Raw genomic sequence first — 16,712 nt, 5'->3', positions numbered from 1 at the left:
GGCGCGCCGCGCCACCGCCGCTCACGGCAGCGGCAGAACTTCCGTTGCCAAGCGCCGCTCACGCCCGCGACGGCCCCACCAACCGGCGGGCGGGGAGGGGGCGGTGCAGGTACCTTCCCGGCGCCGATTGGTTCGCTGCGGCGGTGGGCGTGCCGCCGGCCGGCCGGCCGATGAATGGAGGCGGCGGGGTGCGCCCGGGCGCGCGTGTTTTGCGGGTGCCCGCGGCGCAGGATGGGGCTGAGCGGCGGCGTGTGCGAGTTCTGGCGGCGGGTGTCGGGCGCGGAGGAGCGGCGGCTGCTGGAGCTCCTCTCCTACGGGATGGTGGCGCTGGGCGCTGTCTCCGCCCTGCTGCTCCGCTTCATCCCCATGCCCTACGGCCGGTACTCGTCGCGGCGCTTCGGCTGCCTGCTGCCCGCCCGCCCCGCCTGGGCGCTGCAGGAGCTGCCGTCCCTCCTCATCCCGCTCGGGCTCGCCGCCTGCGGAGGGGCGGCCGCCGCCGCCTGGCCCAACCGTCTCCTGCTGGGCTGCTTCGTCGTGCACTACACGCACAGGTGCGGCGCTTCGGCCGGGGCGGGGGGTCGCTGCCGGCGGGCACCGGCGCTGGAGCGGTTGGCCGGGGCCGCCCCTCGGGTGCTCCCGCTGGGGTTTGCCCGAGCGGCGGGAGGGCGGCTGGTAGCGGAGGAGTGCGGGCCCGTGGCGGCTCGAGGTTCATCTTGATAGAAGCGCCTGACTGCAGGGTTTGAAGTCCTGCTCTTAATTAATGCTTATTACTTAACATAACGATCACTAAAGTAGTTTTTCTGCTTCTTTATGTTAAGGTGTTCTATGCTTTGACATAAGCCGAGCAAGTAATTGCGGTGGTGCTGTGCTTCCTGCTTTGTTTTGCTGCTGCGTGGTGTGCGGCACCTTTCAGAAATGGCATAAAAACTGAGTGCTCGGTGTTCTGTCGCTGTCTGTACGGTGTGTACGCTGTAGCCGTAGCTCCCGTGATGACCCCTGTTTCAGCGGTGACTTAACCAAGGTGGTCTGAAGGACACGGTGTTCCAACAAGGAAGATTCAGCTGTGGATGCTAATACAATGCCATTTTAATTGTATGAAACTCTGGTTTTCCAATTATGTCTTTCAATGTAGTGTTTATTTCAGGGCTTTAGCTTGATGATCCTTATGGGACCCTTCCAGCTCAGGATATTCAATCATTATATTAATATATAATAAAATACTGGCAAAGCTGAGGCAGAGTGCCCCGTGTTGCCATGTAGTCAATGATATCTGGGTATTTTATAGAACTACTCAGGGGCAGGCAGCTTAGCTGAAGCTCAGGTAAGATTTCACTGTTCCCTTCAAGTCATTGACCATAGTTACTGGTAGTACTCCACAAGTAATTTTGCCGCTACACTAACACAGTAGAGATAGATTTGTCAGACTAATTCTAAGCTGAGTGTGTGGCTTGATATGCAGTTGTTTTCCAATGCTTATTGCAAGAGATGGTTGCTTTCGACTAACAGTATTCCACATCCTTGTAGCCAAGAGGGATGCAATGTACAGTTGGCCTGGTGGGTGACTGACTTTGCAAACCCAGGAGTGTCTCTTTACTACTTTTTCCATTCACAAGAGAGAAGAGATTAGCTTTGGCCTTGGATCTTAATCCATCCTCAATGTCTGGGAAAAGCTAGAAACACAAGAAAAAGGTTTGTACAGAAAGTTGAACTGTAGTTTCTTTTTTCCAGTTGTTTGTTGCTATTGCCTGACCAAGGGGCTTTTCTGTAAGTGAATATAGACTGGAAGAGACCTCTGTTGTCCAGTTCCATTTATTGTAATTAATGGCTTTAAATAACCATATTAATGAGTTTGTTATGCTTTCCTGAAAGATGTTATGGTTTTGCTTCTGCTAGAAAGGCTCCTTTGAAGCAGCAGTCCTTGGGTAGCTGGAAAACACCTGAAGAATGCTCAGGCTTCAATAATCCTGCTTCCATGTCATAGATTGTAATTAAATTGATAGGAGATGGGGAGTTGGCTAGTTACGTAGGGCAGAGCACAAAATCATTCACCTGCTTTTCTTGTTTGGAGCTTGTTTGTTTACTTCCGTGATTTTCTGTGGAAAGCAATCAAGATGCCTTTCCCAAATGGGATGGCAGCTGTGGATTTGTCATGTCTTTAGCAGGTGTTATAGGGTAGACCAAGATTGTCAAGGCAAAGCAATGATGTTTTTAAGTGACTTTTAAGGCAAGGAGGAACTGAGCTCAGGTTAATTTCAAGAGGGTTGACTTACACTGGTGGAAGTGCTGGTGGATTTGGTGTAGGGGTTGTTGAGACCTGACTTGTTTCAGAAAGCTTGATGATAACACTGAGGATTTAGGAACACAGGCGGACAAAAATAAATTGTGCTTAACATCAGTTGCCTTTACTGCTTGGGTCAAAGTAATTGCCTTGGACACAAAATTCTAAATTTCTGTCAGAGGACTCATCTTGTCATTCCAATTAAGCAACAAAATTAATGTTTAGGTGTTAAAGCAAGTGTAACTATCCTCCTGAACTGGAATCAGACTCTGCTGAGAATTTGAAAAGCAGGATATTATGGACTATAGATTACAGTTTTGGATATCAAAAGTGTCTTTTCTGTTTGTTAATGCAACTGTTTTCCTTCCCTTGTTCATTGTAGGGCACTTATATTTCCTCTTCTGATCCGGCAAGGAAAGCCAACGCCGTTTTTCACGTTTCTGCTAGCACTTCTGTTCTGTGTTTACAATGGATACTTGCAAGGCCGAAGCTTAACCAACTATGCAAAGTACCATTCAGGCTGGTTAAAAGATCCACGTTTCATTACAGGTAAGTTAAAACACGTTATGGGAATGTTAGATCTAGTTTCTTTGTCTTCACAGATTTTTATTTTTTACTATAATTTTATAGTAGTTTCAATCCCTTTTTATAACTTTTCTAATAGTTAATTTTCTTGTTTGCTGTAGCGGGAAACTAAGAAAATTAGATTCCTGGTATGCATCCATTTTAATAGTGTCACTCACTGACTTTCTTGAGACTATTACAATAAATCTTTATCTAAAATTTGACATGGCTATGAAACAGCTAAACCTAAGACTTCTTGTTTCTTTTAGTCCTGTAACTAGAACATCTTTTGTGCTTATTTGTTTTTGTAGTGCATGTCTATGTAATTGGAACATAGTGGATATTTATAATTGCTATTTTGTATTCATCCTAGCTAAGTACCTCCACATAACTGCAGTTTATGCCAGTAGTTTCAGTCACTCAAGTGCAGAAATGCTGTATTTTACACTGGATACACCCTGAACAACTGGACTATTATGTTCTAGTTAATAAAAAACATTGTCAGTGTCTTTAGGCCTCTGTTTAAAATGACTTAAAAAAATGAGTATAAGATTAGAAAATAACAATAGCAAGAAAGCATATTTGCTGAGGGCTAACAAGATATTTCTTAGGTCTATATGAAGTTACATGAGGAAGAGAAATAGGATAATGTTTATAAGTAGCAGCCAAACAAGTTCAGTCGTTGAAAGCTGAAATTAGATAAACGTGCATGGAAGACAGAAATTTGGGGAAGTCAGGCTGATTAACCATCATGGTGGTGAATTTCAAACAACTCATTTTCTCTGTCTGTGGAACCTTAGTATACAGACTGTTTTCAGATATTTAGGAGTTAATTCTGGAAAAGCAATAGCTTGTATCTATGCTAGCAATTCATTTGGAGCAGCAATACAGTTTTGTTTTCATTCCTTCATGCTTTCTCTGGACTGTGTGTTAGTGCAGTGAACTAGTCTGATTTTCAGAGGAAATGGAAATTTCTGCTTCAGATGCAGTACAATACTTGATAAAACCATGAGCTTGCAAACCACTGTGGGAATAACATCATGATCTCTCAGTATGTACCTTATGTATGTGTGCCAATAAAAAGTTTGTGAACTTACCATGAGTACCCATGATACCCTGAAGTGTTTAATGCTACAAACAAGGGCATATGCACCTGCCTGTTTCACCCTTGTGTTCTTTCCTGATGTGTCTGCACTTCTAACTGAAAACTTGTTACTTCCTTTGCTTGCTTTAGCTTCATCAAACCCTTTGCAGTATGCTGTATCTCTTTTCTTACTCCTTTAAATCCCCACTCAACTACTTCCTTCTAATGTTGATTGTTAACCCTTCTGTGCATCAAAACACTTTTCTTCACAGCAGCTCTGTGAAGCAGAGCAGTACCTACAACTCAGAAACTGCAGGTGACAGAACATCAGCACGTGGTGTGTTGCCTGAGGCCTTTTATCAGGCAGTCAGGCAACCAAGCACACATGTCACCTCTGCTTCCTACACAGAACAGGTGTGAAGAGAGCATGGGCATGTCCATATCTGGATGCAGTCTCATGACTGAGGGACATGGGTTAGTCAGTATCTATCTGAATATAGGCATCAGGATGCTCCAAATGGTCTTGTCTTGGAGAGACTAACAGTACCATCTGAAATGAGGCACTGGTTCAGCTGAAGTGTCTACCAGGCTCTTTCCGTGCAGCTGTAGAAACTGTCTTCCTGCTGTTTCTGTACAGCATCCTGCACTTCATATTCTTGAAACCTAGAGTGAGGAGGTGAACCAGACAGCAGTTACCAGGCTGTCACTCTGAAACAGCCTGCAGAACAGGAGTAGATCTTTTTGCGCGATATTCTATATGGGAGAGGGTGCAGAGGGCACTGGTGCAACAACGCACACGTGTTCTTCCATTGCATCAGGTTATTTGGTAATATCGACTTAGTCATGGTCCTTCTTATGATGTGAGGTCATCTGTGTTGTGTGGTGTATCGTGTGGATCTGAGAATCTACTGGAGTACACTGTGGCTCTCTTCCTGTTTACATACCCACATTTCCCCGTGGTGGAAGCCAAGTCATGCAGGTCATGGTGCATAACCAGCTCTTGGCTTTGTAGAGTGCGTTCCTAGGGCTGAGCCATGGTGAGGATCAGAGGATGAGGACAGTGAAGTACAATGCCCACAGAGTACAGGCACAGGGGATGTGGGTATGCAGTACTTCAGGGGAAAGTGGATCTTCAGACTGAAGAGGGTGCTGTGAAAATAGCCTGCATTCGTTGGCTTGTTGTTCATGATGAGAGATTTGATGGTTTCCTTCTGACACGTGGTTGTTTTCAAGTAGGAGGGGTAAAAATGCACAGAATCAAACTAGTCTTTTATAGTAATTGGGCACCCTTAAAGCAAGCTCCAGTCTTTTTGCGTTATCTAAGAAGCTCTTAGTAGTTCATATGCTAATTTACAGATACCAATACAGAACACACGGGTAACTTTCTCCAAACTTATGGTGGCATTTCAGAGAAATCAGAAGGCCTCTAATTTCCTCTCCTGAGAAAGAAATTTAATATTCTTTCTATAACTAATACTAATGTTAGGTATAGATTTTTTCTTCCTGCTAATACTGAAGTAAATTAGTAGTATTGTTTACATTTAAGTAAAATTGACCTCTGTGCTTGTTAAGAAGTTTCCTTTCAAATTATTGTATGGATAGAGATAATGACTTGCTTATTTAGCTGTATGAGTAACATCCCTTGTTTTCAAAGGTAGTCTCAATCTTCTCTGGCAATTAGCAAATTGATACATAGTTACTAAGCACTAAGAGAAGCAAGCTATTTTTGTTGCTGGATGCAGTGGGGATTCAATATTCTCTGTTTGGATAGAGATCTTTTTTGAAGGAAAAAAGTTAAAATGATCCGTTTCCGTAAAGGTAGAATTCAACAGTATTTGACTGTTCTTCTAAGAAGGTGACATGGCTGACAGGCCAGCTGAAGTGCCTCTACAACAATGCATGCAGCATGAGTAACAAGCAGGAGGAGTTGGAGGCCACAGTGCTGCTAGAAGGCTATGGCCATTACTGAAACTTGGTGGGATGGATCCCACGACTGGAGTGTGGCGATCGGTGGCTACAGGCTGTTCAGAAGGGACAGGCAACGAAAGAGGGGTGGAGGAGTTGCCCTCTACATCAAGAAAGAGGTGGATAGAGTGTGAAGAGCTGTCTCTAAAGAATAGCCATGAGCAGGTTGAAAGCTTATGGGTAAGAATTAGAGACCAAGGCAACAAAGGAAACCTTGTGGTTGATGACTGCTGCAGGCTGCCCAGTCAGGGGGAGACTATTGATGAAGCCTTCTTACTCCAGCTGCAGGAGGCATCTCCCTCACAGGATGTTGTCCTGCTGGGGGACTTCAGCCACCCCAACATATGCTGGAAAAGTAGCACAGTGAGATGTAGGCAATCCAGGAGACTCATGGAGTGCATTAAGGGTAACTTCCTCAGACAGGTAATAGACAGTCCTACCAGGGGAGATGTGATACTGGAGCTGATGGTCACCAATGCAAGTGAGCTAATCAGTGATGTCAAGATTGGAGGCAGCTTGGGCTATGGTGATCATGCACTGGTGGAATTCACAGCCCTGAGGCATGTGGGGTAGGTAAAGAGTAAAGTTAAGGCCCTGAATTTTAGGAAAGCCAACTTCAAGCTCTTTAAGGAGTTTGTTAACAGGATCCCCTGGGAAACTGCCCTCAGGGACAAAGGAGCAGAACACAGCTGGCACATCTTTAAGGATGCTTTCCATCAACCACAACAGCTCTCAATCCCCAGTTGTAAGAAATCAGGTAAGGAGGGCAAGAGGCTGGCATGGCTGAGTGGAGACCTGCTGGTCAAACTGAAGGTCAAGAAGGAAATGCACAGGCAGTGGAAGCAGGGACAGGTATCGTGGGAAGAGCACTGGGATGCTGCCCGGTTGTGTGGAGATGGGGTCAGGAAGGCCAAGGTGTAGCTGGAGCTGAACTTGACAAGGGACACAAAGAATAACAAGAAGGGCTTCTACAGGTGTGTCAACCAGAAAAGGAAGCGTAACCTTCCTGATGAGCAAGACTGGTAACAAGGGATGAGCAGAAGGCTGAGGTACTCAAAAACTTATTTGCCTCAGTCTTCACAGGCAGGCTTTCTTCCCACACTTATCAAGTGGATGAACTGCAAGACAGGGACTGGGGAGCAAAGTCCTTCCCCACTGTAACTGAAGATCAGGCTCATGACCACTTGAGGAACCTGAACATACATAAGTCTATGGGACCTGATGAGATGCATCCCAGAGTCCCAAGGTAACAGGCTGCTGTAGTTGCCAAGCCAGTCTCCATGGTATTTGAGAAGTCATGGCAGTCAGGGGAAGTCCCTGGTGACTGGAAAAAGGGAAACATCACACCCATTTTTAAAAAAGGTAGAAAGGAGGACCCTGGGAACTACTGAGCCGTCAGCCTCACCTCTGTGCCTGGGAAGATCATGGAACAGATCCTTGTAGAAGCTTTGCTAAGGCACATGGAGGACAGGGAGGTGATTTGAGACAGCCACCATGGTTTGAGCAAGGGCAAGTCCTGCCTGACCAACCTACTGGTCTTCTACAATGGAGTAACTACATCAGTGCACAAAGAAAGTGCTATGGATGTTGTCTGTCTGAACTTCTGTAAGTCCTTTGACATGGTCTTCCATAACATCCTTCTCTCTATATTGGAGAGGTATGGGTTTGATGGGTGGATTGTTTGGTGGCTGGGTGGTCACACCCAGAGTTTAGTGGTCAATGGCACAATGTCTGGGCACTGGTGAAAAGTGGTATCCTTCAGTACTGGTCCCAGTATGGACCCCTATTTAACATCTCTAACAATGACATAGACAGTGGGATCAAGTGCACCCTCAGCAAGTTTGGGTATGACACCAAACTGAGTGGTGCAGTTGACATGCCTGAGGGATGGGATGCCATCCAAAGGGACCTGGACAAGCTTGAGAAGTGGGCCCATGAAACCTCATGAGGTTCAACAAGGCCAAGTGCAAGGTCCTGCACCTGGGTTGGGGCAACCCCCAGAATCAATACAGGCTGGGGGAGGAAGGGATTGAGAGCAGCCCTCTGGGAAGGGCTTGGGGATACGGGTGGATGAAAGATTGGACGTGACCCGGCAACGTGCGCTTGCAGCCCAGAAAGCCAATTGTATCTTGGGCTGCATCAAAAGGAGTGTGGCCAGCAGGTTGAGGGAGGTCATTCTGCCCCTCTGCTCTGCTGTGGTGAGACCCCACCTGGAGTCCTGTGTCCAGCTCTGGAGCCCTAAGTACAGGAAAGACATGAGCCTGTTGGAGAGGTGCCAGAGGAGGCCACCAAGATGATGAGAGGGATGGAACACGTCTGCTGTGAGGACAGGCTGAGAAAGTTGGGGTTGTTCAGCCTGGAGAAGAGAAGGCTCAAGGGAGACCTTATTGTGGCCTTTCAGTACTTAAACGAGGCCTTATAAGAAAGATGGGGACAGACTTTTTGGCAGGGCCTGTTATGATAGGACAAAGGGTAATGGTTTTAAACTAAAGGAAGGGAGATTCAGGCTAGACATGAGGAAGAAATTTTTTTTACAATGAGGGTGGTGAAACACTGGCCCAGGTTGCCCAGAGAGGTGGTTGATGCCCCATCTCTAGAAACATTCAAGGCCAGGCTGGATGGGGCTCTGAGCAACCTGATCTAGTTGAAGATGTCCCTGTTTGTTGACGGGGTTGGACTAGATGACCTTTGAAGGTCCCTTCCAACCCAAACTATTCTATGATTCCATGACCCTACGATTCTATGACTGTAATTCTGTGCTTTTTGGTCTGTAAATTCCTCGTTACATTGATCTAATCTATCTCATGATGATGTAATTACATTATCATAATCCTTTCAACTATATATTTAAAATTTTACTACAAAAGATAACTTTATATATGGTGTCTACACACGTTGATTGCTAATGGAAACTTAGTGTGCTATATGAACAAAAGTTTAAGAAATATGCTTGTTTGCAGGACTAAATTCTGCTACTAGTTTTGTAATGTAAGCAGATTGTAGCAAGCTAATCAACACTTTAAAAAAAATTTATATAGGTAAATACGGAGAGAGCTTTCATGCAGAAACCTCAGTTTCTCTGCAGAGTAGTCGTTTCCTACTAATCCACGTGCAAACAGGCAGCTAGGTCCTTTTGGTAACCACAGCCCATAAGGGATTGAGAGAAGAAAGCTGCCTATCAAACAAGTTGTTTGAGAGGCAAAGTCCACTTACAGCTGTAGCTTCACTTTGAAGTGTAGCTTAAGTCTTGGTAAAGTGTGCTCTGACAAGTTACTAGTCTTGCAACCCGGCTTTATACATCTGGATGTCCACTTAATGTCTTTGCCAAGATCATCATACTACTGCATTTCTCTGTACTGAAAGAGAACCATCTGAAATACTCAAGTTATGGGTGCAGAAAGGCAAAGAAAGCCTTCTTTATCTGACATTTGAAGTGACTTTGTTCTAGAAGCACATCACTGGCACTTTCTTGGTAATTTAAATAAAAATAAATAAGCTTGGAGGTGGATTCACAACAACACAATGGATCTATCCTCAAAATCCAAAACTTGTCTGTTTCTAGTAACAAGGAATGATGCCTTCAAAGGAAAATAACATAGATAACATGTAGCCAAAGACTCAAAATGGAAGGGTGAAAATACAGGATTTCGGTCCTAAATTCTTTTTTATTTATCCCATGCAATTATGGCAATAAGACATAAGGATGCAGAATGTGACAATCTCAGTTTCTATGAAAGCCTGGTGTAAATTGTTAAACCATTTTGCGTAATGACACAAGTAAATGGGGTGTGAATTCACAATTTTATTATTCCTTTTATAGCACAGAAGTCTGCTGTGGAAACACTGGTATATTGTCAGTAAAAGAAAAAAAGGGGACTAAGATGTGTTCCCCTGTCAGGAATGAGAATGGCTGTTTCTTTCAGTGTTTAAAATTTTAGTGTATTTGTTTTTTCTATGTGGAAGTTAAGGAAATATACACATTACATCTCTATATATGCACATGCGTACATTTATGTAAGTTTTGCACATAAGAATAAACTATATACTTACAGTACTATTCCTGTCTAGAGACCTGTGATTTGTTGATTACTGTGAGCTCTGCTGACTGCAGAGCTTAGTGTGGGATTTGGGTTGTGTAGGATGTCACCAGAAGTGCTTATACTGCCTACGTTCCTACTACTTTGACACAGTACACCTAATATGAGATATATGACTGTAGCTTGTTTTCTGAAAAAGTTCCTTGGCTCAGTGTATTAAATATAGTATTTTAAATATTTTTCCTTAGGTTTAATAGGGTGGTTGGTCGGCATGGCAATCAATATTCATTCTGATCATATTCTCAGAAATCTGAGAAAACCTGGAGAGACTGGTTACAAGATACCAAGAGGTGAGTAAAAATGTTAGAAATTTATATAGCAAAATAAATATCTCATATGAGGAGAAGCAGAGAGATTTGGGACTGTTCAGCCTGAAGAAAAGTCTCAGGGGGATCCTATGTGTATAAATACATGATGGGAGGGAATGAAGAAGAGGGAGCCAGGCTGTCCTCGGTGGTGCCCAGTGACAGGACCAGAGACACTGGGCACAAAATTCAAACACATGAAATTACATCTGAATGCATTGTTTGCCATGAGGGTGGTCAAACACTGGTACTGGTTGCTCAGAGAGGTTGTGGAGTCTTCATTTGTAGAGGTACTGCAAACTGGACTGGATGTGGTCCTGAGTGGGATGGACTAGATGATCTCAAGGGGTCCCTTCCAACCTAACAAGATGACCTTCTAAAGCTTGATGTGTTTTAGGGGAGATAGTCATTTATGATATAAGAGGAAAGTGGAAATAGCAGTTTGTCTACTTCAAGAGTGATTTCATAGTGTGGGAAACATTCTATTTTTTAGCTCCTAAGCCAAGTATTCTAAGGGATCTGTTTCATGATATTATGTGACGTGTGAGAGTCTTTGAATTTTTGACCAACTTTGGCTGTGTTTTTAAAACGTGGTAAAAATGTAATGCACTATTCCACAATTTTTATGAGAATCAGCAGGTGGGTGGAGAAAGAAGACCTAAATCTCTATCCCAGTGTGGAGGCAAAAGGGGAAGGGAGAAAGAACTCAGCAACTGTGTGTGGCTGACCCATCTTGTGTTGTCCTACACATGAAGAGGGAGGGATCTTGGGTGATCAGAGAGCAACAGCTACTGCAGTAGGGAGATACAGGGAAAAGAGGACAGAAATCCAAAGGAAGTTACGCATTATAAATTCTGGTCATCATGGGAAAACAGAGAATATGAAAGGACTTCTTATGGACCTGTCACGGAGGCACCCCAAAATAAGTTTAGGCGGGCAACAGTGTCCAAAACAAACTTTATTCTGGCTGGAAAAGTACTGCTGATAAACCGATTAGAAACGGGGTTTATATACTTAGTTAGCACTCTGATAACATAAGATACAGGTTGGGATATTAGGTTAGGACATTATTTGGGGTGCAGCGAAATAAGAATAATGAGGATCCACAGCGTGCATTACGCACTCACAAGAAAATAAAACCAGAGCCCTCTCTGCCCCGTTTTGCCCATAAGAGAGAAACACTAGCCTACTGCAGCCAGGACTTTACCCTTGTCTGTCCCAGATGAGGAATTTACCCTCGCCTACCAGGCAAGGACTTATTAAAGCATATATTCAGTAATTTATCACTCACCCACACACAGAGGTGAGGCGCTCCCCATCCCGGGAGGTTACCGTAGATGGCTTCTCCGTCTAAGGGGAGGGACTCCAGCAGCATGGCAGACCCGGAGCTCCGAGGAGACCACACAAAGGGGGTCTCCGGCAGGAACCCCTTTTATAGTCTGTTCAGATCTGGCTGTGGGCATTCCAGAAGCTTCTCGCCTTCTCTGCACCCCTCCCTCAACTGTGGGCATTCGAGAAGCTTCTCTGGGCTGTGGGCGCTCTTGGCCTCTCCTCTGCTGATGACCCTGCCCACCAACTCTGGGTCTCCACAAAGAGCCATCAGCCGCCCCATTTAAGGCCCCAGTTCTGAGAGGGGGATGTATGACTGCCACACCAGTTCTCAGGGCGTGGGGGGAAGAAGTGCAACTGCCAACACAGGACCCTACTGAAGTATTAAGGTTTCTTGACACTCTTGGAAACATTAGACTCTTCCAGGTATATTACACTCAGTGAGAGCAGAAAAATAATTGTGCTGTTTCTCTGAGTTTTTCCTTCAGTTGTTGCTCTCTCCTGGTTTTTAGGGAGACTGTTTTAATGGAACTTAAATAACTAAACATATAAGGTAATAGACTTATTTTTCACAAAGAAAGGTAACTTTATAATTTTAATAGATGTAAAGCCAAGCTTACATGAAAAATGAATATGAACATACTGTGCTGTGTTCAGTGCACAAAAGTTTTGAAAGAAATGTTATTTGCTGTGCAATCAGGAGGAGCTGGTCTTTTTGATATTACTTATCCAGTTTAAGTGCTAGAATTCTACTTCTTTTTTGTCACGGAAGTGAAGTAATTAAAGCAAGGTCGAAACGTCCTTTATTACACTTGGCAAATACTTGTTTGCTTAGTCCCACTGGTAAAGTACATACTGAGATGTTATCAATTTGTACACTAACTCTGGAATTAGGGTGAAAGTTCTTATTTTATAAAATTTCCAGCAGGTGAGTATTGGTTGTTTATGCATAATTGGCTTTAAACATTTAACACAGATTGCCAATTACTTCTTTCACTGAGTGTCAGGGCTGAAGCAGTGGACCTGGTGGGAGTCGGGAACAAACATTTTAAGCTACAAAATAAATTTGGAACTTTAATTCATAATAATAATATTCTTCATAATTACACTTAATTTCTGAAGTACTTAAATTAAACATTGTATGCTAAGTAATCCTATGAGTATTTTCTGGGACTCTTAAAGGGAAGTGTATTTTCCATTTTTACATATTTTAAAGTAAGGCTTAGTTTATGATCGAGGAGCCAGTTTAATATCATTGTTAAGTAATTATTTACAGAGGCATGAGCTTGCTTCTGCTACTGGTAAATCTGCTTTTGTTTCATGACTTAAAGAGGAAAAATGGAGCTGGAGAAGGTCTGTCTTAGAATGAGGTCTGAAGTCATCCTTCGTAGTACAGCTTGAACTGAGTAACACTGATTCCACTTTCTATAAAAATTACATAGAGACATTGGTCATATAGCTCTTATTTGACTTACAGTAAAAGATAGCATTGGAGATATCCTTGATTAAGGTGCTTTTAAAATAATTCTGTCCTGCTTTCAGGAGGAATGTTTGAGTATGTCAGCGGAGCCAACTTTTTTGGAGAGATCCTGGAATGGTTTGGGTTTGCCCTTGCCTGCTACACCTTTGAAAGCCTTGCATTCGCATTGTGTACACTTTTCGTCTTGGGTTCAAGGGCAAAACAACACCACCAGTAAGTGTTTGTGTCTTATAATTTCTGTTGTCTCTATGCCACACTTTATCTTCATTTCACAAATTATGCCTCATCCCACAGGGATGTTGCAGAGCAAGTCTTGTAAAAGACTGCTGCTGCAGTGGAGAATATGGTAGAGAATAATCTGAGTAGTGTTAAGCACTACTGAATTTCAGTGGGATAGTACTGAGCATAAACATACACAACGTACAATAGGGTAGTCAAAATAATGTTTAAATGAACATAGTTCATCCTGGATCTGTAAAGAAGATGGAAAATTGTCATAATTGATCACGTACATAATTGAACATGTACTATACCTTGCAATTCAAGCTCGTTTCAATATCAAAATTTTGAAAGACACTCAGTTCTTTTGTAACAGGCACACTTTATAGTCAAGTCTATATCACATTGTCTATAATCAAGTGTATAGACAGTATGAAGATGGTTCTAGTAGATTATATTTAATAAAGTCTCTGCTCTGTACTTAAACTGACTACTAATGTACTGTATTGACAATGTGGCTCTCCTGCTAACAGAGGGATCATAGTTTGATAAGACTTGTTTCTTGAGAGGATTCTCTTTAAGGAATAGCATGTTTAAAAGAATTTGAACACCAACTCATTTTGGTTATTTTCATTTCTCTGCTTTGGTTCTCATGCTGAAACTTAGTGGCATAAAAGGAAATAAACATGAGTTTATGGAGGGAATAGGTCAAAAAAAAAAAAGCCATTGCATTGTCTGTCAGGGCAGCCATGGCTATGTCTAGTGGAGTCTTGAAAACCTCCAGAAACAGAGGTTTTCCTGCACCTTGTTTGTATTACCCTTTCAGTGAACAAGATTTTCCTACTATCCAACCTGAACCTTCCAAAGCCTGTCACCTGTGTCCATCTCTCCTTGTTTTACCACCTACTATTACTTAGCAGAGTTGCAGATTATCTTAGGTTGGGAGGAGCATCTGAAGATGGTCCAGTCACCTGGTGTGACCTGCTCCAACCAGGGCCAACCACAAGGTTATACTCTGTTTCCCAAGGCCTCATCCAGTGGAGTTTTGAGTGTCTCCAAGGGCGGAGACTTCAGCATATTTCTGGCAAAGCACTGAAACAGGATTTTTCTCAATCTCATGGGGAAAGAAGGATTTTCCCTTATGTCCAGCTGGAATTCTCCGCGCTGCAGCTCCTATCCCCTGCCACTTGTCCACTTGCTGTGTGCCTCCAGGAGTGGTGTAGCTCTGCCTTCTCTATAATATCACTGTAGGCAGTGGACGACTGCAATTAGATCTGCCTCTTGACGTTTTTTCCAGGCGGAACAAGACTAGCTCCTTCAGCCTCTCCTCCTTATGTTCCAGCTGTGCAATCATCTTAATGACCATCTGCTGGATTCTTCTCTAGTTTGGGGACATTTCTGTTGCACAGGAAGCTGAAAACTGGAGGACATAATGCAGATGCAGGCTTTCAACTGCTGAGTAATCACTTCCCTTGACTTGGTGGCTCTATACTCTTTGAAGCAGGCCAGTATGTAGTTAGCCTTCATCATTGCAGGGATCCTTTACTGACTCACGTTCAATTTGTCCAACAGGATGTCCAAGTCCTTTTGTGCAGAGCTACTATCTGACCATTCAGTCTCTGGCCTGCACTTTTGCATGGGGACGTTGCATTCCAGCTGCAAGAGTTTGCATTTCATTCATAGTTTTGCTCCATTGTCCTAAATAGCTCCCCATCCTGTAGACAGCAATAGCAGAGTCCCTTAGTTTCTTCCTCACCAGACTAAACAATGGCAGGTTTCTCCTGTATATTATGTTCTTCAGGCTTAAACTCCATGTTTGATTTTTGTCTGTCTTAAGCCTTGACTGCACTCTTTCAGAGCTCTTGACTTACAGAGCATTCTGAAAAGCTAAATGTTGTTAAAGGAAGTAATTTGCACTAAAGGAAAAATGCATAAAAATGAAAGAAGTGTACAGAAAAAACAAACCAAAACAAAGAAACACCCAAAACCAACCAACCACAGAGACAAAAACAACAACAAAAAAGCAAAAACCAAACAAAAAAACCTAGAGATAGTGAATCCATGTGAAGTGAAGAAAGATTTTGATATAGTCTGTAAGTATGAAAAACTTAGAATAAGTGACTGAAAAGGATAAATAGTGTAATGCTGGTATTACACAGCTGCAGGTTATCATGTACTGCATGTTTTATTCTTTTTATTACAGCTTTGACCTTTTAGTTAGCCATTGATCATATGAATACCTGCACCTTTGAGGAGCCCAGATGAAGTTAATTATATTTTTTAATATTTTAGAGAAACCGAAGAATAAATATTTGAAAATGGGAGTAAATATGTGTTATATAAGGTGACCAGACAAATAATAGCATTTTGTAGTGCTATGCTTTCTTTTAAAATTGTCTGGATTTGAAAACAGGGATGGTCTTTGAAGGGGATTAGCAGTAAGGCTAGTGGAATGTTTGTCACATTGTTTGATTACCTAAATCCTGACTGGAACTGAAGATGTTTCTATCCAGGAAAGGACTGTTGTTCCAGTATGTGAAGTATCCCTTGCATCCACATGAAGTCACTATACAATGACATGTTATACCCTTGAAAGTTTTTGTGTCATTGGTTGGCTGGGTTTTCTTTTCCTTCAAAAAATGCATGCATAACAACACACATTTTGCAACAACAGGTTATTCTTTCCTGGTTGCTGTCACTACCTCTGTTTTGAATTCCCATTGCTGGCAGCAGAATCTTTGTTTCATTGTAGTTGGTGATTAGATGTCATTAGGATGAATGTGATAAATGGCAGTTATTGAACACATTGTACAATAACTTAATTTCCTTAATAGCAATTTGAAGACTCAGTACTCATCAGTTTTCTGTCTGTTTTTCAGGTGGTACCTGGAGAAATTTGAAGACTACCCAAAGAACAGAAAAATTTTGATCCCATTTGTGTACTGAGCTGTGCTTTTAACACTGTTTTTTAAACTGATGCTTTTTGTAACAGCTAACACAACAGGTGTTGGCAGGTTAACAGCATACCCTGATCATCACTGTGACAAAGCCTTGGCATCAGTGCTGCTATTAGTTACTGCTTTTCCTCTAATGAAAACCCAGAATCTGGACATGGCGAACAGGAACAGAAATGGTTTTCCAACAGCAGAGCACCATCATAAATACATTAAGCAATGTGTCTGGATTCACATCATGGGAAGTACCGCACAGGACTTCTGATGCTTCCTTTTCTGCATGTGCAGCTTCTGCTGTTTCCACTCGCTCTACCCACACTGTCCTGAGGATTGTGCCGTCGGCCCAGTCACCCTCACTGCAACCTGGATGCTGTGTTCTGCCTGTTATTTGCCTGCATACACAAATGGGGTTATGTGGGGTTTTTTTCCTTGCCTTT

General features: G+C 43.0%; 1 protein-coding gene across 2 annotated transcripts; it reads left to right on the top strand.

Moving 5' to 3' along the window:
* The first annotated feature begins 171 nt into the window (after positions 1-171).
* SRD5A1 (steroid 5 alpha-reductase 1) lies at positions 172-16,290 on the top strand. Of its 2 annotated transcripts, XM_065629485.1 has the most exons (6): positions 172-583; positions 685-706; positions 2,661-2,827; positions 10,177-10,278; positions 13,165-13,315; positions 16,201-16,290. In XM_065629485.1, exons 1-6 carry the CDS (start codon positions 175-177, stop codon positions 16,265-16,267), a joined length of 918 nt encoding a protein of 305 aa, XP_065485557.1. In that variant the 5' UTR covers positions 172-174; the 3' UTR covers positions 16,268-16,290. The 2 variants fall into 2 exon arrangements, with proteins under 2 accessions (XP_065485557.1, XP_065485559.1); XM_065629487.1 differs by lacking the exon at positions 685-706 and having other exon boundaries at positions 172-551.
* The last annotated feature ends 422 nt before the right edge of the window (positions 16,291-16,712 follow it).

This window comes from Caloenas nicobarica, chromosome 2, assembly GCF_036013445.1.
Source record: "Caloenas nicobarica isolate bCalNic1 chromosome 2, bCalNic1.hap1, whole genome shotgun sequence".
NCBI lineage: Eukaryota > Metazoa > Chordata > Aves > Columbiformes > Columbidae > Caloenas > Caloenas nicobarica.
The sequence above is the reverse complement of the archived record's forward strand: the minus strand, read 5'-3'. Positions and strand labels throughout refer to the sequence as shown.

Bases quoted from the DNA above. Each gene is read 5' to 3' on its own strand.
- SRD5A1 (XM_065629485.1), top strand. From the start codon at position 175: ATGGAGGCGGCGGGGTGCGCCCGGGCGCGCGTGTTTTGCGGGTGCCCG. The intron at 584-684 runs GCCGGCGGGCAC...GTAGCGGAGGAG, and splicing joins GGCCGGGGCGGGGGGTCGCT to TGCGGGCCCGTGGCGGCTCG. The intron at 13,316-16,200 runs GTAAGTGTTTGT...TCTGTTTTTCAG, and splicing joins AGGGCAAAACAACACCACCA to GTGGTACCTGGAGAAATTTG.